Source organism: Rhamphochromis longiceps, linkage group LG16 (genome assembly GCF_057381845.1).
Source record: "Rhamphochromis longiceps isolate RC_006_pf linkage group LG16, R_longiceps_female_GT1.1, whole genome shotgun sequence".
In the NCBI taxonomy this organism is placed as follows: domain Eukaryota; kingdom Metazoa; phylum Chordata; class Actinopteri; order Cichliformes; family Cichlidae; genus Rhamphochromis; species Rhamphochromis longiceps.
Genome location: NC_140572.1, coordinates 16,454,901 through 16,477,937, shown reverse-complemented (window position 1 = coordinate 16,477,937; position 23,037 = coordinate 16,454,901). Strand labels below are relative to the sequence as shown.

General features: G+C 38.7%; 1 protein-coding gene and 2 long non-coding RNA genes across 4 annotated transcripts in view; 1 reads left to right on the top strand and 2 right to left on the bottom strand.

Moving 5' to 3' along the window:
• Nucleotides 1-967: 967 nt before the first annotated feature.
• On the bottom strand, nucleotides 968-2,551 carry LOC146650846 (uncharacterized). The gene is made up of 2 exons (XR_014908031.1): nucleotides 2,101-2,551; nucleotides 968-1,500 (listed from the first exon to the last, which is right to left on the bottom strand). It is a non-coding gene; the product is annotated as an uncharacterized LOC146650846 (long non-coding RNA).
• A 179-nt stretch (nucleotides 2,552-2,730) lies between these two features.
• Nucleotides 2,731-4,022, top strand: LOC146650845 (uncharacterized). Its single transcript, XR_014907938.1, has 4 exons — nucleotides 2,731-2,957; nucleotides 3,434-3,473; nucleotides 3,619-3,665; nucleotides 3,978-4,022. It is a non-coding gene; the product is annotated as an uncharacterized LOC146650845 (long non-coding RNA).
• A 16,598-nt stretch (nucleotides 4,023-20,620) lies between these two features.
• Nucleotides 20,621-23,037, bottom strand: part of nalcn (sodium leak channel, non-selective) — a 71,324-nt gene continuing 68,907 nt past the window's right edge. For both annotated transcript variants that reach the window (XM_085384922.1, XM_085384923.1), the window contains exons 43-46: nucleotides 22,299-22,449; nucleotides 22,035-22,184; nucleotides 21,781-21,898; nucleotides 20,621-21,491 (exon numbers count right to left, since the gene is read on the bottom strand). In XM_085384922.1, coding sequence (XP_085241048.1) covers nucleotides 21,349-21,491; nucleotides 21,781-21,898; nucleotides 22,035-22,184; nucleotides 22,299-22,449 — 562 coding nt within the window. In that variant the 3' untranslated portion in view covers nucleotides 20,621-21,348. The remainder of the gene's footprint in view (nucleotides 21,492-21,780; nucleotides 21,899-22,034; nucleotides 22,185-22,298; nucleotides 22,450-23,037) is intronic.

Sequence of the window (23,037 nt, the reverse complement as noted above, 5' to 3'; positions counted from 1 at the left end):
CGTAGCCACGATTTTTGGTCAAGGTGCCATATTAGCAGGCCAAACAAATGCTTGCTGTGTGGTCGGTTGTAATGTTAGATTGCACTACCGACAAAGGAATAAGCTTGAAAACAGGCTCTCTTTTCATTGTTTCCTCACCTGGAAACATCATGAGGGAGCTTATCACCAGTGTGTGAATGTGTGTGTGAATGGGTGGATGACTGGATATGTAAAGCGCTTTGGGGTCCTTAGGGACTAGTAAAAGCGCTATATAAATACAGGCCATTTACCATTTATGTGTTGGATGTTACCAAAAGAAGGCGTCTAGCCTGGATAGCAGCTGCGAGACGAGCTGATATTCAGTTCTCTACCAGCCACAGATATCTGTTGGTGTGCTCCAGTATTTTCATTCAGGTAAGTTCTAAATAAGTTCATATTATTATTTATAGCCTGTTAATTTTATTTTCAATAGCACAAACTTAGAACAAACATGCAGAACTACCTTCTATTTATAGAGTTGCTAATTATTTGGCATTATTGCAACAAACCAGCCTATGAAATGAATGAAACAAATCCTGACTGGGTTCCAACACTACACATGGGGCACTACGAAATCCCTGCTTCAAACTACATGCTACATACCACCATGCCAATCAGATTACTTCTTCCATGTGAGGGTAAAAAGGTGACCTTCCTGGATAAGATGGCAAAGGTTTGCTGCGTTTTGGTGAACATGTGCCCCAGTGTGGTAGTAAAACCAGGGAAAAATGCTCTTGTTAAATACTTTTAAGTCTTGTGCTGTTTATGTAGTGATAAGTTTTCAAAAGAGACAGTAAATTACAGAATGCTAGTAGTGGGTGATATTATACAAATGCTGTCATGATTTTATGTGAACATTTTGTCATTTGTAAACTATACATAACATTTTTTCTACATTGTAACTGATGTGATGTTCGACAAAGTGCTTTTAATTAAAAATAGGCAAACATTTCTTTGTTTCTTTATTCAACTTTTGAACAGTGGTATTTAGTAAGTACATATTCAGTAAATGCAAAGTATTTACATGGCCCCCTAAATTAAAACATTATGGGTTATTCAGAACAGAACTATGCTTGGAAAAATATTGTCCCATCAGTTGATCCAACTCCTCCACAGTAGCAGGTGGAACTTTTCTTTTTTGAGGATGGCTTCTTTTACCTGTCACAACGAATGGTCTGTTTATGTTTTGATCAAGAACCTTTTTTTTGGGCAGCTGAAGAGGAGAAGTCTATCTTATGGCCAACCTCTGGCTGTATCTTGGTCATATTACCCAGCAAAACCCAGTATGCAGGTTCATCTGTAACAGTCCTTGTGCCACAGATCCTCACTGTTGCTTCTACATTAAACAGAAGAGCAGTGACATGGCTGCAAGTCTCCACGACTCTAGTCATACAGCTGCAGTGGGCGGCTTCAACCTTCCCTGTGATGCTCACAATGACCTGTGGCTGCAATGCTGCAATTCAGTCTTTAAGAGTGCAGGACCTAAAACACACACAGACAAAGTTCATTTAAAGACAAGAACTTTAATAAGCCAAGTCCGACACAAATGTGTTTTATTTACTTTCAAATCCATTTATCATAAATGTAACAAATAAAGTGTTTTTATGTATCCATCTATAGAACGCTGCATGTTATATTCTAAATCTGCATGTTTCTTTTTAGAAACCTATCAGCAAAAAATGAACCTAAAGTATGTAATGAATGTATTTTTAGTGACACAGGACACAAACAAGGAAGCAAATCAAATCAAATCACAAATCGAATCACTTTTTATTGTCACATCACATGTGCAGGTACATTGGTACAGCACATGTGAGTGAAATTCTTGTGTGCAAGATGTGTAATTAGGATTATTTATAATAAATATGAATTAATTAGGGCAATTTCTTTAACCATAAAGAATAACTAAATCCTTCAGGACAATGTCACATCAATGCACTGAACTCACCATGTTATCCCTCTAACAGAGCCTCTACATGTTCTCACTGTAATTTCCCCCTCACGAATGAATTTTTACTAGCACTAATTTGAATGTTGGGGGGAATCAAACGCATTTTACTCGCAGTACTCAAGCTGACTTACCTTTGCTTGAATGACGGCGTACTCACAACGTGGAGGCTTAAAAATAGCCAAATCTTGTACCCAGTCCTTGGTGAATTGGATGTGCGCCTCCAGAGATTTATAATTGCGAAATTGGTGCGCCGTGTATGCTCTGACTCCACAGACAAGGTATGAGAGTAGATCATGCTAAGTCAATAGCGGTTTGGTCTTCAGGGTTTCTACTCCACGGCTATATTTCATACGGGTCCACATTTCAACAATCAAGTACCGTCTCTTTGCATCTGGACAGAATCTGTCTCTATACCGTCATTTTCTTTTGAGCTACGTTTCAGAATGGTTCGTAGCAATCTTGTTTTGATTCGTGACCTGCCAAGATGGTGCTGCGCTCCCACAATGCACTGCGACATTACGTCAACTCCAAAGCCCTTTGCGTGCAGGAGTGTATGCGCATGCGCATTGCCACGGTGGTTTAAAAAATAAAGATATAATGAAAAGTAATTAATAAAAATTAAATATTTAAACATTCCCACAAATGTGCAATGAACGTGCAAAACTCTCTTTAGTAGTTGTTGCTGTTTCTTTCTTTCTTTCTTCTTTTTTTTTTTTTTGAAAAATAACGACGTCTCTGAGGCGCGAAATTTGACAGCGAGAGGAACGGCCGGATACAGGAGACAGGAAGAAACAAGCCGATTATGTTCGCGTTAATTAAGTGGTTGGAAGATGTAAAATTCTCAATTCTGCCAACTGAACATATACGAGATTTTAATGAGGATGAATAATTAGCCGGCATGGAGGAAACGGACCTTTATTTCGTGGAGTGGCGACAAGAAGCCAAGGCGGGTGGCCAGTCTAAGAAGCCTCCATCATCAAGCTAGCAGGTGCCTTTTCCCATATAATATTACTTTATTCTCGTGTATTTGGAACGGAAGCGTAGAGCTGCCACCCAGGCAAAAGAGAAATATAAGTATATCACGTTATAACGTGAAAAGTTTATCGTTCTAACAATATACTATCATGTTTGAACAACATGTTTGAACAACATTGTACGAAAAATGTACATAATTATCACGTCCGTACAATATTGTGCGAACGTGACAATTATGTATATTATAATAACGTGATATTATATTATACAAACATGAAAAGCATAATGTTAGAACAATAAACATTTCACGTCATAACGTGATACAGCTCTATTTTTCTTTTGCCTGGGTGGCAGCTCCACGCTTCCATAATTTGGTAATCAAAATATGTAACTTAATTAATTATATTGTGACGTACTTTTGCCTTTTCTTATTATTCTGCCTTCTCAATAACTATCAAAGCCTATTCACATTTAATTTGGCTTTCACAGAAATCCTACCTCTCCTTCTGGCTACAGAGTACTTACCAAGGTTAGAAACAAAGAACAGTTATGCTTTATTAATGTTCGCTAATTACAATGTTCCACATTTCCTTGCTTTTTAAGTCATTTTTAGGCTTTTTAGAGTTTTTGTTTTTTATTTTTTTAGCAGTAATGTTTCTGCCTATTTATTTCAGCCCATGAAATCGAATGCAGATCTTCCTAATGTGAGATTTACATAAATGTAAGTAATTTTGTTTGTCATTGTCATTAATGTTGTTGCTGTTGTTGTTTTTGTGCAGTTTGCAATCATATAAACCTAGCAAGCATCAGTCAGCACAGTGACTAACCTAAACAGATTCTTGCTTTATTCACATATATTATATGTAATTATATATACCTGCACATTGTACCTAGGGTTGCAGCCACTTGGCCCCACCCCATTGTTGTGACAGCCCTGATTGTACTCATACACTGCATCTGAGCAGGGAACAGTCTGCCACATTAATGTATTTTTAAGTGACTTGTTTGTAATACATGAATTTGTTTTTTACAGATGTCAAAGTCTCAACCTCATGCTGCCCTCCCCCATCCTCCTAAAGTAAGTATTTGTTGTTGTAGTTTTTTATGTGGTGTCTGTGTCACATGCTAATCATAATTATTGAAATAACTGTTTTCTAACAGATTTTCCAAAACACTAGTTAGGTTTGTTGTCATTCAGACCAATACTACTGCTTAGACATTGCATATGCATAGATACAGTCGTAGTGCTTGACACATGCAAACAGCAGTAGATGTACTAAAAAGGAAATAATTACAATCATGATGTTGATTGCTGATGTCAGTATATATATTTTAGAGGAATGTTTTGTTTTTCACCCAAAATGAACTATATTGCTTCAGAAGAGATTTATTACCCTACCGGACTCTTATATATTGTTCTGTTTTTTGTTTGTTTTTGTTATTTTCAGGTTCAATGGTGCGTGTTCTTCTAATGGCCGCCTTCCCACTGGAGGTTTTGATCCACAGCAATTTAAAAGGTAATCAGCTTTGAAAGTCAGTTCAAATGGTTAGCTAATAGTACTTTAAAAAGCCTACAACTCTGTCACCAGTTTCTTTACCAAAAATTACCCATAAAAGTATCGCTCAATAGCATATATTGTAGTTCAAATGTTTAGTTGTACAAATATCAAATTTTTGGAAATCTAAAACTAGTCAAACACTCAAATGTTCATGCTTTTTATAGGAGGACAGAGCAAAACGGACATCGGCGCAGAGTGAAGAACTGCCCTTGATAAGGACACTATGACAGCCATATATAGTAAGTGAAGACTTTCTGTGTATCTAAAATTGCATACAGCACAAGTAACTTACTTTGCAACCATTAAAATAGGTTGTAAAGTAAGTTACCAATACAAATAGGTGATGATGCATTGTAGTGGTTGGTCTCAGACAAAGAAGGTCAACAGATTTATGAATGCTGGAAGGTAAGGAGAGACGACCAAAAGGGGTGTTAGCATTACTGTAATGTGAACTGGATAGACTTCCCATCTAGGAAAAAAAAGAGGTAAAATTATGCGTAAAATATATCTGTATTAATATCTGTATCTATATAAACAGAAATATCTGTTTGCTAAATGAAGCCAGCTAACATAAATCACATTTTTATTTTAACTCTGATAAAAGTAATAGAACTGTGACTTTTGTTTGTTACAGTGGCGGAAGGGGTTTCCCAGCGTGTCCAGAAGGGCTTTGAGGATTGCCGTGAAAGCTGGGGGAACTGAGACTGCTGGAAAAGGAAAAGAAATTACATTTTAAGTATGCTGACTTATGTTCATACAATCACACACACATACACACACATATGTGTGTGTGTGTATGTGTGTATATATATATATATATATATATATATATATATATATATATATATATACACATATATGTATATGTGTGTGTGTTTCTTTTAGAATGTTTAAGTATGTAATGAGAATAAACTTATAAAATGAATATTCCTTGCTTGATTGATATGCTATATGTATGTTTTAAACATCAAATAAAGATTTCTTTCAGATGTTACATGTGAATGTGTTTTCTTAGAAATATATGAAGGGTTAAATTTATATTTTTTTGAATGATTTTAAATAAATTTAAATTGTATTTTGAAATATATTTTATTAATATATTTCAAAATATACAAAAAATGGCCAAAAAATATATGTGCTAAAATACATTTCAAAATACATAAACATATTTCAAAATGTATTTTAAAATACATTTTGAAATATATTTCAAAATATACAAAAAATGGCCAAAAAATATATGTGCTAAAATACATTTTAAATATATAAATATATTTTAAAATGTATTTTAGCACATATATTTTTTGGCCATTTTTGTATATTTTGAAATATATTTCAAAATGTATTTTAAAATATATTTTTTTACCGTATTGGGGCAGATGATTTATCACGTTAAATCAAAGTAAGACCATACTATAGCTTGGTGCAGGCGGTTTCTTTCATATTCCACATAATCATTAGACTCGTGGTTAGTAGGCAAATCAATAACGGTGATATATGATTTCATATTACTGATGATATAGAAACCTTCAAAGCAAAGATTGTATATAAAAGATGGACTAATAGCTAAATGGAGGTAAGACTCTTGATCACAAAAAAGAAGCATTTTTTAAAACAGTGGTTTTCATACAATTTGTCCTCAAAACACACTAAAGAGAATATCTGTGCAAAACGGTCTCTATGAAATGTCATTACTTCTGTCAGGTTAAGACACTTTTGATATGCATAAGCAGGCATTTCTTTTTCTTTTCAAAAATCTCCACTAGTATATAACTTCTCTCTATTAGTTTATCACTTTCAAACAATCCAACAACCACTTTTGCTTCCTCTGGTTATATTAAATGCTCTTAAAAACAGACCAGGTTTCTCTCAAAACGAATGTTTGGTTTCTAAGTGCTAACATTTCCACGGAATTGAACTACTAGTTCTCGATTCCCATACCTGCAAGTGACTTAGCTTAAGCGTGCAGTATCTTGGGCTTCTCTTCTCTTCTATTCAATTTTTTTTATACAGCGCCAAATCAGAACAACAGTTGCCTCAAGGTGCTTTGGGTTTGTGGTGTACCAGTGGCTTCTCATTAAGACTATGCTTCCTCCTCACCGTCACCCAGCCATCCTGTTTCCCCGGTTGCTTGGGACAGTTTGCTGGGGGCAGCTGTTGGGGCCTACGCTACCTTCAGTTGCATCGGCTACAGGGGCCTGGCTAGCTACAGGTTTTTCAAGGGTGGAAGCCGAGTCTGCAGTTAATCTTATATAAGATATAAGAAGTTCATATAAGAAGTTTCAATTAAATTGCTACGCAGACAAGATACACAAAAATACCACTGTGTGCTGGAACAGGAAGTGAGAGCGAACACTAAGTGACAGTGCCACCCAAAGGATGAAAGCATCCTTCTGACAGGATGAGTTTGGTATTTTTTTCTCATCTACAACTTAGTCTTAATTACTTGTTTCAAACAAACAAAAAGCCCATTCTTAGAAACAATGGGTGGTGTCAGAGTGGCCACATCAGATTTTTAGAGGCCTATGTCACAACAATATTATAACATGTTAGCATCAGGGAATTTGCGTGATTGTCAAAACTATGAAATCCAGCAACATAAATACTTACTAAACCAAATCAAATCAAAACATCCACAACTGCCACAATTGTTTAACACCTGCAGTCAGCAACAGTCTTGTATGGACAGCGACAGAGATTAAGTCCTGTCCAACCTCATCAACTTTATCCAGGGCCTCCACAGGTGTCTGTAGCCCTGCCTCATAGAATGACGGAGCTATCATAACACATCACGGCTCAGAGTGGAAGAGTGGCAGCACCCAGCTAGTCTACTGTACAATCTAGGCCCCTGGGCATGAAGATGGGGTGGATCAGATCATTCCCTTGTTGCCAGGGATGGCTCTCTCAGGGCATGACAAAATGCTTTGTCTGCATGTGACTCCCACCAGGTTTTTTCTTACAGGGGTCAGGATTCAGAGCGGGAGAATGACCGCATGAATTGAAAGTGGCCAGAGGGAAATTGCAGGGGGCAAAAAAAAAAGAAAGGACGTGTGTGACGTGGCTGTGCTTAAGTTGATTTGTTATGTACTGCGGACCCTGCTGTTGCCCCTTTCCTGGTGTTGCTCACAAAAGTGTTCTGCCAAAATCCCTCTTGTCGCCCCGGTACCTCAGGCCCTGGTATGATTGACACCCTGTCACATTATCTTATGACAGCACTGGTGCAGAGAGAGAGAGTGCTAAGAAGTGATACTGGGACACACACGCACATGGTTACACATACATGCCGGTGCAAATGCATGCATGCACACACAAATACAGTAAACAGAAACACGCCCTGAGGAGCATCAAGACACACCAGCTGGGTAATGAAAATACATCTCGGCCTTGATGTGTCTGCATGTGTAGATTCTCCTGCTCTAGAGGCAGAATTCACCAAGCGCTTGAGAAGGTTCATACAGGGCCACAGATGTTTTGCACATCATGTATCATGCTCCTGAGATGTGCTATTTTAGGCAACAGGGTATATGGAACAATCCACCGATTCCTTTATGAGCATCAGTTTCTATAGCCGGTAGCTTCACAGTTTTATTTATGTAGTTCGATGCCCAAGAGATGTTTCGTGGCAATGTAACACCTCTAGCATACATATCAAGGAATGATAAACCAACAAAGGGGACCAAAATAGATGAAAGTTAAGAAAGAGGAGTTAAATGTTAGTCTCATCTTTGTTCTGAAGTTAATATGATGCGAATCTCAGAAGAAGCTGAATTGTTAACTTTGTGTGTTTATAGAGTAACATGACAGAAAGCTTTAAAAAGCATGTAGCAAGTAAAGACGAAAAAAACATTTTATTGCTGCTGGATTCTGTTGCAGTACAGTACGATTATCAATACAGATAAGTTGGTATCAGTTGTAACTTCTGTTTTGATATGTAGTCCTCATGTAAATGAGGGATTGTCATTATTTTGGGGGACAAGGACCCCTTTACAAAGGTCCACCTCATAATTTTTCACATTTAAATAGAGGTTAATTTGATTCAGATTACATTTAGTAACAGCCTTTGTAATGCTCATACCTTTCAAGTAACTGCTCTGCTCTGTTCTCAATAAAAACAGCTTCATAAAAAACCTAACTGGAGATCTTCTAAATTTAGCTCGTTCTTGCTTAGCATCACTTGATGATGCCTGACCTAAAACTATTTCTCCATGTTCACCAGTAAATGCCGGTTATCTAAATATGCACTTTCCAGGAACTTTTGCTCCTAGTAGTAGTTTGCCTGCACTTGTCCTTGGGAGTCTTCTTCTAGTTTAAGTTTTTGACCTGCCAAAATCCTGCCACTAAATTCTAACGGGACTTAGGATGAAGAAGTGAAATGAAATCCCAGTTCTATTAATCCTCCTATATAATTTTCAACTGTCAATCAAATGCTGCACACTGGACTTTTATGTTCTGACAAACATCTCACACAAAACTGTTGCAAACATAACTTTTTTGTCTTTTTTTTTTGCTTCTTAGCGTTTTGTTGTGTATACTTGGGACAGTTTGGGAAGTATGAAATTCTCAACCATAAAACTTCTTACACTTCAACCCTCAGACCTAAACTCTTCTGTAGCCTATATATCAAGTGTCAATATCCTGCTTACTGGTGCTAGTTTTCTCTTTTAACAGACAGCTTTTGTAAGCAGATTTGAACAACTGCCACAGAAAGTAACTTATTTTAACGCTTATTTGCCATGAAACCTCACAGTGTGAAACTACACTAAAAATACGATAGGTTTAGGGTTTGGCATTCGTCAGAAGATGTTAAGGACAGGTTGAGATTCCCATTTCTTTAAGCAAAACAGACAATAGTAACCCCTTCTGTAAATGGGATTCACAGGGATCCTTGGCCAACAGTGGGCCACAAATGTTCGTGGGCATGAACCTTCCGAGGGCCAGGTCAGGTCATGCATGCCGTTAACAGCTGGATAAGGATGATGGATGTCAGACCACAGCACACGTCAAAGTCCAGATATACATCTGACAGCTGGATGACATTGAACTGGAAGTTAAGAAGAAATTATTATCAGTGAATGCTGTTCATAAACCATAGATACATATTATTTCAACAAAGGTTCCATCTTTTGCGCTTTGGTATTACGTTGATGTCGAATTAGTTTAGTTTATTTTGTTCATACACACCTGCAAGGTCAGACCAGTCTTTAGCACAAAATCTGAACATTTATTTCAGGGCATTTCCATCAGTTATTAGATAGGTTTAGTGAGCAGGGTCAGGCCAAAATGAAACCCCCGATTAGCATCTGAGGCCCACTTTAAGGGTTGATATTCATCTACCTTCGTCTCCCGCACTAAGAGGTGGAGGCTAATCTCTAAGGGTACCCCGTAACCCCCTATTGCCTGTCTTTCCATTTCCTACACCCCCTACTTCCCTCCTTCCCCCTCTGGAGGCCTGCATTAAACATAAAGACTCTTCATGGATGAGTGAGTCAACAAATTACCACAGCCAATAAACGGGGGAAAAAAATGATCTGCCCCTCTATATACCACCAGTCTGTCTTTGCCTTTCTCTCATCACTAGCCCCCCTTCTTCTGCCCAAACCCTTTACCTTACTGTCCTCCATTAGGTTATTGTCCCAGACTTTTAAATAAACATGATCGTAGCCCGAGCCTCTCCTTATTGCATTTAGTTAGAGCATCCGTCCTCATGCTTGACTGGTTGTGTCCATCAACTCAGGGGAGTCTGACTTGCTGCAAAATCCCAGCTAATACACATGAAACTGCTACAGCTGTTGGTCTAACCTTTGAGTGTCTCCTAAGGAGCACAGTGATATTTGCACTTAATAAAATTATGCCTACCAGGAGAATATGCCGCTGACATTTGCCATTTGTCAAGTTGAGGTGGCGGTGAGGCTTTATGAGTCATTAGTGTTCAGCGTACAGCTGAGAGTTGCTTTGGCCACAAAGGTCTATTACTGTACATGGCAGAAATCTTTGTTAAGATCATCAAAAACTGCCATCGGTCTTGGACCTGCATTTTTAAAAATCTTTTACACAATGGTGTAAATCACCACTTGATTCAGACAGAACTTGTGTCGAGTTATGCTTTGGTTTTTTGGTGTTTCATGTCGTGCTGAAAACAGACCTAAGATGCTGAAATCATACATTTAGGAGATAAAATTAGGGGTTAATGAGTCCTTAAGTATTATTCACAAAGGATGAGTGACTGGTATATGGAAGTTCATTTCTTCTTTGCAATGTTTATCACAAAAGAAGCTTGAGTTGTAAAAAAGATTTTTCCAGCGTGGCATTCATAATGTGTGCAGATATACACAGATATACAGGGGAAGTGACTCATAGGGCACGACTGCATTTAAGAAAGTGTTGTATAGCATCATACCACATGTGTGGTTATTCTTATATGACATGACATTTCCTTGTTAAGTTGCTTTTATTCTCCTAAAAGTTGTGTTTTGAAGAACGTCCTTATTTGAAGTTATCTTGAACAACAGTAACAATGATGTAGTGGGAATACATCAGAGACATTACAATGTAGATAAAAGACCATAGTGTCTATTAAAAAGAAAGTCTTCATTACTACATTCTCCATGGACGCTTTTTATGTTTCCTTCACAAGAGTTAAAAATGATATTTTTATGTACACTAGCAAAAACCCGCCCAGTTTTTTTTGCCAGGCATGTGGCGCTTTGTTCGCTTCGCTCACGTCATTTAATGTTATTCTTTTTATCTTGGTTTTAGTACCGTATATAGCCAGATGGCAAAAATAGCTATCCATAAACACCAAACAAATGAACAATACATATATTTGTACGTCTTCTTCGCAAGCTACATATTCATTGTATAAGACAAAGTAATCAGTTTCACTGTTTGATGAACAGTTTTTTATATTTATATACTTTTTTAGACATCCATCACAACACATTCCAGTTACCCCAAAATGCTGCTGCACTAAAAATCGTTCAGTAACATTTATTTACAAATAACAGCGTACATGTACCATATACCCATACCCGTACCCATAACGTACACATTATGCCAACAAAGTACATGTGACGTACACGAAATGTTGCCATAGAACGACAATTTACAGATGTGCTGAACTGTTGATGTAATCAGTTAGTATAAATAATTTGCAAGGATTTGAGTTTTATAGAAATATTTCCAAAAGCTACATACACGAAAACAATCCTGGTAGTTTAAGTTTAAGTTTGGTCCCGTTTGATTCACGTGCCTGGGAGGAGTTAGCAAGCAGACATACATAACTTTGAGTATTTCAAGTATGATGTCTTTGAAACATGAACATTCGTTCGATCGTGGCGATCGTGGCTCAAGAGTTGGGAGTTCGCCTTGTAATCGGAAGGTTGCCGGTTTGAGCCCCGGCTTGGACAGTCTCGGTCGTTGTGTCCTTGGGCAAGACACTTCACCCGTTGCCTACTGGTGGTGGTCAGAGGGCCCGGTGGCGCCAGTGTCCGGCAGCCTCGCCTCTGTCAGTGCGCCCCAGGGTGGCTGTGGCTACATTGTAGCTTGCCATCACCAGTGTGTGTGAATGGGTGGATGACAGGTTGTGTAAAGCGCTTTGGGGTCCTTAGGGACTAGAAAAGCGCTATACAAATACAGGCCATTTACCATTTAAACATCCTTTAATAAACAGGTAACACTGTTGAAGATCAGAAAGGACACATTTAAGCACATCAGTGTTTACCGCTCAAAGACATAAAACTTTATCGGGGTCTTATCAGGCGTAGTGACTGAGAAATGATCTTTAAGGTCTTTTATACCAAAACTACTATGTTTTTATGTGCTGTGCTATGTAGCACTTTACTTACATGTGCTATAATTTCCCTTCAAAATTAAATGATAACACATTTAATGTTGCTTTGGGGTATTTTGGTTGATAAATAGTCAATATATTAGGCAAATATAATTTTGTAGATTAATTACAAACATTTGAATAAACTTGTTAGACACGGTATCTGAAACACTAAATGTTCCAATTCCAGTTTCTTTAAACAATGAGGTGGATGTTCGTTTGAAGGGTTTATGTGTGTAAGTGGTTTTGAACATTGCTTATACAGATTTATTTCCTTTTTTTTAATTGATGCTGGTTGTTCTGTGGTTGGATCACTGTCTGTGAGAAAGACACTTTTTAGATGCTGGCATTTACTTCCACTGCTGGATTATCTTCAAACTCATCCTAATGAATCCCTTGCTAGCTCAGTGCTCAGAGCGCCGTTGCACATTATTTTAGCAATCATGTTTTATTCAAAAGCAGCAGAGTCACACCGTAAAAAAATGACAAAAGAAAGTATTCTTTGTTGCATGCAGACCAAGATCATGCGGAATATGTCGGCTGATAATGAATCCATATGCGATGTGATGGTTCAAAGAGGAGAGGATCGAAACACGTGACACCAGGGGCAGGTAAAAGTCCAAAATCTGAAGTTTTGATGCACACAAAAGGATCAAACGCAGGTAGAGAGCCAGCGGTGCAGTCAGAATAGACAGGACGTAGGCAGAAAAGTAAAACTTAAAAAAAGAGAGAAAAAAGCAAATACAGAGTTAAGGAACAGGCAGATGTCATACACAAGGAATGTAAAAACATTAAAACACAAGCAAAACTAACCAGGAAAATGGAAACTGCAAAAGAAGTGAAATACTACTACGGTGAAATACTGGAACACATAAAAACTGTGGATTTTAGAATTCAATGGAAAATGCCAAAACATAACTCCCAAATCAACTTGCAGGGTTATATTCTACTGTATAGAAGAACTGCTGTCAATCAAAAGAAAGCAATATTAAAAAGTGACCGGTAATGAGAATATTTATAGATTCAAGTCACTGAAACACAAACCACATAACAGTAAATGTCACTTTCGAGAGGACTGACTAATGTGTGTTCTTATCATCATTCCATTCATGCCAAACCTATAACATGTTGGGTAATGTGTTGAGATGCTTCTCTCACTCTTGGGGGGGTCTATTTGAAGGTCTCACTGTGTGGTCAGAAAAAGCAGCACAAACAGCATTCAGGGGAGTACTTGAGGAGCAAGAGCAGAGTTACCGACCTACTTCACATTTGAAGAAGCTGAACAGCAGCAAAACTACCGGAGAGAGAAATCTGTTACGGTAAACTAAAAAACAGTTTGAGCTACTTGGTAATAAAGCAAAGAGCATTTTAAAGGTCTGCTCTATATGGCTTTGCACTTTTTGTTGTTTTTGCATAATCTTGCTGACAGGAAGACAAACAATCAGCACTTTTCACATATTTCTGCTTCTGCTCTCAGCTTTTCTGAGGAAATATAATACAATATAATACTTCCCAGCAAAAAATATCACTCTACTGAGTTTATTTCAAAAAGGGCCAACACAGGTTACACATAAATCAAAATATAAAATGTACAAAGGATGTCATTTTTGGTCCTGTACAGTGTGGCCAGCGGTCAGACACCTGCCCTTCACTTACAGTGGAGATACTGTAACAAGGAGGCTTCAAGTTTTTGGTGGTTTAACCCTAACTCGGGAAATGCCAATAAAATATTTACTGTGGTAAGTTACTGTGTAAACATGAACTGCCAGCGCGCTATTGCAAACAGTCAGTTTAAATAGGAGCACTTTACAGGACTAACAGTGTGCGCAGAGTATTTCTATTCTATGTGAGTTTAGAAAAAGACAGAAAAATAGTCACATGATTGATTTACAGCAGGGCCACAATAGGAAATAAATGATTGCACAATCAATTATATGTGATTTAAATTTCAATTCCTTTTGAACCCATTTATAAAGAGAGATACATTTATTTCATTTTATAATATTTCTACCATCATTATCCTATGATTTCAAGTTTTCAAACAGGAAAAAGCGATCCGGTCTGAACTCCAAGATGCTTCACCCTCTCCCACCCGGAGACTGTGTTTGTCTGCGCTCCAGTGAGCCTCAATCCCTTGGTCTCCATTACTCCTGCACTGTTTTATGGTAAGTCCAGTCATTCATATACAGCACGCCCAAAGTCAGCAAACTTACAGAACATTCAAGCTAATCCCACGACTTTCTTCTTTTTTTTGCCGACTCACATCAGCAATAATGAGCTGTGTGGAGACTGAAGAGGCCTGTTTCTGGCAGTGTGAACACTGCTCCAACTTTATCCTCAAGGATTGGGTTAAGCTTAACAAACCATTTGATGGTACACTCACTGACTCGCTTCTTTGCCTTCTTTACCGTTTCTAGTACATAAGGCAGAACCTCCTCTGGAAGATACATATAGATTTTAAGTACAGTATTGATGGGCACAACAGTATTTTGTGATAACTGGGTTTGCTCAATGAAATTTAAGTAAGTGTGTTGCATCCAATCATCAGAGCTGCGCGAAAAATCTAATGACATTGAGAAAAAAAAGCAAAAGAATATATATTTATAGTATGTTATAGTATTTAGTAAATTAAATAAGCAATTTAAAATGTGTATTTACCCTTTAAAAAAACTTGTAGTCAGCCATTTAGGTATTCTCTCTTCCTGGCAGGTCCTGTCCCCAGTGTGAAATTAATTGCTGTGAAGTTGTCATGCCAATTTCAAAATGTTATTTTCAGATCAGATCTACACTGTCTTAAAAAATCAGAGCCATGCCAAGCCAAGCAGAAAATAATCTGTAACATCACACAGTCCATGAAGGACACTGATTTTCACTTTGATGCCGTTTGATGTTGTTTGATTTTGTTTGTTTGGAGCGTGTGTCCGTGTACCCGTCTGTTTGTATGTAGGCATGTGCATCTGCATGCCCTGCACATGAGATAGATTTTTCTTCTATTTTTTGAATTCTGAAGAATTGAGTATGACTGAGGAGCAGCAAAAGGTTACAATTGGAAAACAAACTGTATGACAACAGCGCTCTCTTTTGATATTGCAATTGGGAATCTTCAAATGCAACCACACAAAGAGGAAGTGAAAGGAGAGAGAGAGAAGAAGAAAAAAACAAAAACAAAGGAAAGGCAAAATTGAAGTTGTCAGTTTGTACCTGAGTTGTCTCAAACTATCCCATTCTGCAGCCTGGTGGGGGTTTCTGTCAGCTGGCAGCCTATCTGTCACTGCCACTCCATTTCTTTTCCTGGGCTTTTATACACTCGATCTCAGGGTCTGGGCTTGCAATGACGGCACAGTAAAATTAAGGGGCACATGACAAATACATTAAAGAATCATTAAAATCATTGACAGAGGAAATGATATATGTACTCTTTTGTATTTTAATAACAACCTACATATGGATACTTAGAGATGTTGTTCTTTTGCCTGAACAATATTCCTGAGGCAGATTTCTTTAGCTCAACCCACTGTAGCGTGTAACATTGCATTGCTATTTGTTTTTCTTTTCCTCTCTTTGAAGACTTTCTCAGGCTGATACAGAACTCCAAAAATCCCTAGAGAGGATACTGGGACAGAAAACCGTGACAAGACATCGATCTTAACAAAGAAATGAAGGAATCGTTTGATTTTACAGTCATATCTTTCTTGCGATAGACTGTTTCTTTCTGTACAATAACGCCGCTTCTGCTAGTACATTGCAAAAGTAATTTCCATGTACTTGGTCTATTTCTGCCTATTTTGCACATTGCAGTCTAAAAGCTTTGCCTCTTTATAATGTCTCAACCATTTTCTGCATCCTTGCTCACAAGTGCCATATGCACAATTTGACATAATAGCAGAGTAAAAACATGAAATTATAATGCAATGTCTCACTGAGGGTTATAGTCGCATTTAAAAAATGCTTTTCCAGTGATCTCAAAGATTGCTCGCTGCAGTGAAATTTAATAGTTTGAGCATAGCACCCCCTCCAGGTGGGCATTATTTCTTGCTAATAATACCTTCAATGCTCAGACTGAAGCAGAGGCTCTCATTGTTTCCCTGCAATTACAGGCCTTTCTACTTTGATTGGTGGGTAATTGACTTGGTTTTACCCTGTATGATTTTCTTTCCGAATTTGCCACTCATATTCTAATCTTGGCTCCTGATCAGACAAAGCCACTCTCCTAGTAATTAAAGACGGCAAAGCCAGGTGTAGGACTGGGGAACTAGGGAACCATAGCCGGATGAATGGGACTGATTAGGTGTTTAGTGAAAATGAGATTTTCTGGCTCAAAGACAAAGTAAAGCCTCTCACTCGGTGCTCACTGTTCAGTGGGGTGGCAATTGACTGCTGTTGATGAGGTACATGAGGTAAAAGCCTGAAAATGACTTTGTGCATTCATCATATTTGGAGCAGAGGAGTCGCGGCGTCAAAGTCGCAGTGTAAATCTGAGAGACACACCTCAAGCATTTTTAATTTGAAGTGTTTTTGATGAAATGGAAGGTCTTTATTTTAATTGGGGAGAAATCAGACTCTTGAATCGGCTGAGTAAAAAGAATCCAGAAAAAAATGGTAGCTTGAAAATTTGTGTGGGAGGGTGAGCCGTAACTTGACTATGGTTTTCAGCAGAAACACTATATTCTTTATGAAATGACATGAAAGACAACTTCTTTCATAAGGTAAGCTTCTCATGCTGCAGTTACACCAGTGGTGCTGGATGAGCTCAACAAATCATATTTCAGTTCTACTTTAAGTGAACAACAGCTGTGATCAGGTCAAGGTCAGCATACTTTGAGGGGTGGATAGACGCCAAGCGACTGAATAAAAAAAGAAAAAAAGTTGTTTTTTTTCCTTCATTGAGACTGGATTGGATTTTAATCAACACATTATGCCAGTTGTTAATTGCTTTCGCTGCCTGCTGCTAAAATAATTTGCTACTTTTTTTTATTGTAGTAGTAGCCATCTGTTTCAAAACACAAGGACAGGATCAGGCTTAGACCTGGGGTAGATGTTGACATGAGATACAGGCGGCTAATTTGCACCGTCACCACCTTATTTATGAGGGCAAGAATGTGTCAAATGGAGGAAATCGGCACGATGAGAGCCTAAAATTAAAAGCAAAGAGTGCATATATATAATATATATATATATCTATAGTCCTCCATCCATAACCCTTCCTTGTGTAGTTTTGTACCAAAATGATAAATGAACAGTCACTAATGTACAAAATGCACAAGCCAGATTATCCTGTGCATTTTTTAATAACAACAGTGGGCTCAAACTGCTCTAACCCATCTTTGTCTGTTTAATAGCTGAAAACCACTCAGATGCTTTCATTAATGCCTAAAAAGGACAACAGCCATGAGAAGCTCAGCGAAAGCTTTTACCGAAAGCTTGACCTCATATTTATTCTCATCAATCTTACAGTTGAGGTTCAAGTCACTGGTTGTGTAGACGGCTCTTCTCTCTGATATGGTCTCACCTATTTGCTCAGCTTATGGCATCTTTGGCATTCTTTCCTTTTGTGTGTTTCTCTTAAATGCAGATGACAATATCTTCAGGTATGCTCCACTTCAAATCGGGTGAAGCTTTCCATTGCCTTTCTGGTGTTTCCAACTCCATGTAGTAGAAGTAATGAGGTAAAAGCCAGTAGCTGGACAGTAGCTGTAGTGTGAGGAGGCATTAATGTGCTGAGGTTCCTCAGATCAGATCAAAGGTTTATGAGGACTCACTTGTTTGTTGTTTGAACCTCTCACCTAATTTTTTGTTAATATTCAAAAGTGTACCTGTGTGAGGTGGGAATTATGACAAGTATCTTAGAAATGTTATCTTATTTCCAAAGCTTCCTCCTTTAGAACCAGTTTTTAATTATTTCATGAAGCATCATCAACAATTTTACCATGCTATACAGTACGCATGTGTCTGTTTTATCGACTGTCATGCATGTAGTGTTCACATCTGTGTATGTGTGTGTACAGACTGTAGTACAGACAGGGAAGGAATTTTTTTAGTCTATGTGTTGCCAGTGCCTGGGTTTGAATGCGGCTTCTCTACAGGAGGGAACCAAGCTATCAAAGCCATCATGTACTTTAATTACAGGTAATCTCAACTCACAGACACTCGTCCACTCCCTCAGCTCTTAAGAACTTCCTCCTCAATTACCAAAGTGCCTCAATTAGGCCCTAAATAAGCAGTGGACATGCACAAGGGAGAGGTGGGCAAATTACAACAGAGAGGGTAAAAACAACAGGCCGTATAAGAGCCAGTGTGATGCAGAGGCAATTAAAAGACAAAAAAAGAGAGTTCTACCACGCAGGGCGAAAATGAGCAAAAAAAAAAAAAGTGGAAAAAAAAAACCTTTGATGAACTAGCTCTCAGCTAAGTGGAGCTTAAGAGGTGATGGTTGAAGAGAAGAAAGAGTGAGAAAAGATAAAGACAGTTGATTGGCAAGAAGGTTGATGTCACACTGTTTCCCTACAGGACCATATGTCGGGGAGAGCACTCAGTCACTGAGAGAGTGGAATGTGTGAGTAAGTCATGCTTTCTATAGAGCAAGTAGGCGTCCCACAGGCAGCTGATTCTCTGCTCTCTCTCTGCTTTCCCTTGCATTCATTATCCAGCCAACCCCATACACACTCCATCAACTGTGAAACTTACTGGGCTTTTGAATGGACAAATGAAGACCCAGTCTCTTTTAATGGGCTAATTCTGTGTCAAACAAGGACCCTTGTTAAGGGAAAATACTTTAGTATGAATTTGAGAGCATTAGTCAATTAGCTCCAGTATGACCCAGAGTCATTATACATCATCAAAGGAACACAAGAAATAAATTAGAGGCTTATACGCTCACGTCTGTTTATCTGTTTGTTTGTGCGAATGGCAGAGTTCCCTGTGCTCACAGTGGACTGGCTACATTTCATTTTGTGGACACACACTGACCTGGATGGTTGGCTAGAAACTGAGCTCATCTAGATACACAGCAAGCTGCTCATAGCAGACGACAGGGCTGTCATCATAGGTCATCGCTGTGAAACGGAGAAAGTGCTGAGCACCAGGATAAGCAGTAACTCAACAGGGGTGATATGCAAAGGAGGAAGCGAGAAGGAGAGGAAGGAGTAAATAATGCATTCGCTTCCTCCCGTCAGCCTAGCTGTAGAATCCGCCAGACTGATCAAAGTTGCACAGTATGGCTCATCAGGACCGCTTGTGTCCAGGAGAGGGCAGTGTAATCCAGACACAGTGTTGAGACCATTTTCTTTGAGCAGATCCATATGAGGAGAATCATTAAACAGCATCTGTTCAGTCAATTACCCTCGTTGCTAGTCTAATCATATGTTAGATAGAAGGCTAATTAATTTTCCTATAAAGTGAACTCGTCTGGAATTAAAAACAAGTCATGATAGGAAGGGGGGGATGTGTGCTCCTGATAATTAAATGTTCAGAACAATAAAAATTCAACATTTCTGTTTCAGTGTTGAGTTTGTATCACATGACACTAAACCGGCATTTAAAATGATCTTTTAAAAGATCGGGTTTTCAATTTATTGGATGCTTTTTGGAAGTTTGAAAGGTTGAAATTTTAAATCCGTTTTAGCATCATACTGTACAGCATGTGCTCAAAGCTTAACTTGTTTGGCAATTCCACTGAAGACATCAGTGACCTATTCTAAAATGGCAATGGCATTGAGTGCAAATGCCAGAAATGACAGCATTTTCTGGTTCTTGAATAAAACTGTTATATATTTTAGTCACTGGGCTCTGGAGGCTACCCCAGCTGACACCGGCAAGACGCAGGATACACTCGTGACAGGTCGCCAGGTCATCAAAGGGCCAACGCATTCACACCCACGGCCAGTTCTCCAAATTAACTTAAAACACCTATATATTTAGACTGTGAGAGGACACCACCACCGTATAGCTCCTATCTATCCCTATCTATTTTCTGTCTGTGAACAGCATATTTAATCACAAGAGCCTTGATTTTTGTTAAAACACCATGCATTATAGACACCTAACTGTTTTAAAAAATGTAAAAACTTTTAGCTTTTATGCTTTTCAAATTTTATAGTGGAATATTACGTGGTTTATGCTGTGACTTACCCCATAATCGAACTTGCTAAGAACGGAGATAAATGACTGGTTATATTAAGAACTTAACTATAAATCTTTAAGTTGCCTTGTTCGAAGGTATCCTGTAAAAGTATGCAATTGAATGTAAAGGAAAGTAAAACAGTCTGCTCAGTCTTTTACCTCATAAATGCCCAACAAGTTTGGGCCTTTATTTAATAGAAGAATTGAATACTTGATAAAGCTAAGAATTTATAATAATTTACAAAATAGTTAACGTTTTAATGCCACACAAATACGGATAGATGTATTAATTACATTCACAGTCATCAATCTAAAAGTTTCATTTATGTAGCTTGTTCCACCAACAAGAACAAGAGGTCTGGTTTAAGTATAAAGTGACTATGAGGAAATCAACATTTATATGAGTAATACTGAAGACCACCAGAGACGTCATGGGAAAACACTGACTAAAACAGAAGAACAGAGACAGAGCATCAACATGAAAGGATGTCAGAAACTGGAGCTGCAACAGCACAATGGCCAGTGTCAAATATTGACACGAAAGAGTAGAAAACACATACAGCAGCAGCTTCTTGGTTTGTATTACACGCCATGGCCTCGGTCATTGAATAATCTTTAACACCATATGTGCCTGCATAGAAAAAAGTCCTCATTATAATGAGTGGAAACTGTGGAAAAAACAGTCATTCCGATGCCAAACCTAAAGAAATTCTGTCTGCCGGATCGATGGCTCATCGACAGCCTCCGCACACGTCCTGCCAAGCTTTTCGATCAGAAAAAAGAGCTAAACATTTTTGTTTCCATTGGTCGGGTTACAGCAAGAGAAAATGAAACAACTGGAGTCAACCAGCAAGATTCCAAGCTCATCTATAAAACACCGCAGGATGCCGCGCAGCTCATCTCTAAATGTCAATGAGGTCGTCGCCGCTCTCGTCGCTCTCGACGGTCAGCTGACGGGTCCACCACTTCTTCACCTCTGACCCTGAAGAAGCCTCGTCGTTGACGGGGTTCATCTTGCAAACAATAGACTTGACACTCGTGCGACCTGAGAATGAAAGACATTCACACCCTGAGTCTTGTGATGTCTGCATGTAATTTATGATGTTATATTACCAATTCCACCACAAATGGACATTCACTGCGTGCCGCTGTAAGCGAGAGTGTGTCAAGATGAGGTGATGTCTTTTTTAAAACATTGAAGCTCATAAACAGACTGCCTGGATTTTCCCACGGCAGAGAGAAACTTGAGCAAAAAACTTTTCACTTTTACAGAACGCCCTCTAAAGAAATGTTGCCTCTTACAGTACGTAGACAGCACACTACAGCAGACACACCTGCAGGCAGCCGCCACTGTCCCAGCTTCCTCTGTGGTCTCCCCAGGTCCGAGGAGTCCTGCCTGTACCCTCCTCTGTCTGACAACGTGGGGCTCCGAAGCTGCTGGAGGCCACTCATCTAAACAAAGAGGAGAGATCCTTTGTTTCACCAATGCAAGCGCACACCCGCAGATTATATTATGTGCTTGCTATAAATCACGCTGTGAGCATGTGTTGGCTGTGTATGGAGTGGTGGTATAGATGCGGGGCTTTACCTCAGGCTGTGAGGGGTTGTCTGGGTTGTTAGCATTGTGGTCTTCACTTGGCACTGTGGTCTCTATGCTGGGAGGGTTGAGGAACCGGTTCAGCTCCTGCTGCTGGCTCTCTCTCAGGCTGTGAATGATGCTACACGACTGCTGCTGCTTCTGTGAACGCACGCATACATTCGTGGTCAGTGTCGTGCATGTTTACAATACTGCGGATACTGCAGGGGAACAAAACACAAAGCATGACTATGTGTTTTCTGTTAAGACACTAACCGCCCGGATGCGTTTGAGGCATTTCTTGAGCCACATGCGTATGGTCTGCTTGGCAACCTCTTCCTCAATGGTGTACTCCAGCTGTTCCCTTGCCAACAGCTCCTCCAGCTGGAGAGACTTTCTTATGTCCACTGAGCGGTATGACAACATGCTGCACGATTACACACATACACAAACAACAAACCACACACACACACACACACACACACACACATGCAAAAACATACAGAAAAGAGAGATATTTAGTTATAGGTTTGGTAGAATTAAAAGTGGTGAATGTGATGTCACCTGATTAAAAATTTCAGATATTTAAAAAATGACATCATTTGCGTCTCTCTACATTGCCAACTGTTTATACTGGAAACATGAGAAGCACTTAAAAGAGGTTTTTATCCCCTGATTCAGGTTTAAACAATGTGACTCATTACTTTGATATGAATTTTAGGTTACTGTTTAACACTTCCATACTGACCGTATTCTATGCCTTTAAAGCAGGGCCCAGAATTCCCTGATAAATGTCTACAACACATTTTGAACTACAGATTAATTTAGAATGTAATAAGAGCCCGTCTGACATTAAAAGATGTACGATCAATCCTTAATTAATGCTTCAGAGAGAAGGGAGAGTGTCCCATATAAGACCTAAGATCACTAACCTTTATAATAATCAATATTCATTAAATATTAACTAACACTTAAGGAACAAAACTTGTTTTTTGCAAACTAGTCAGTGGATTCA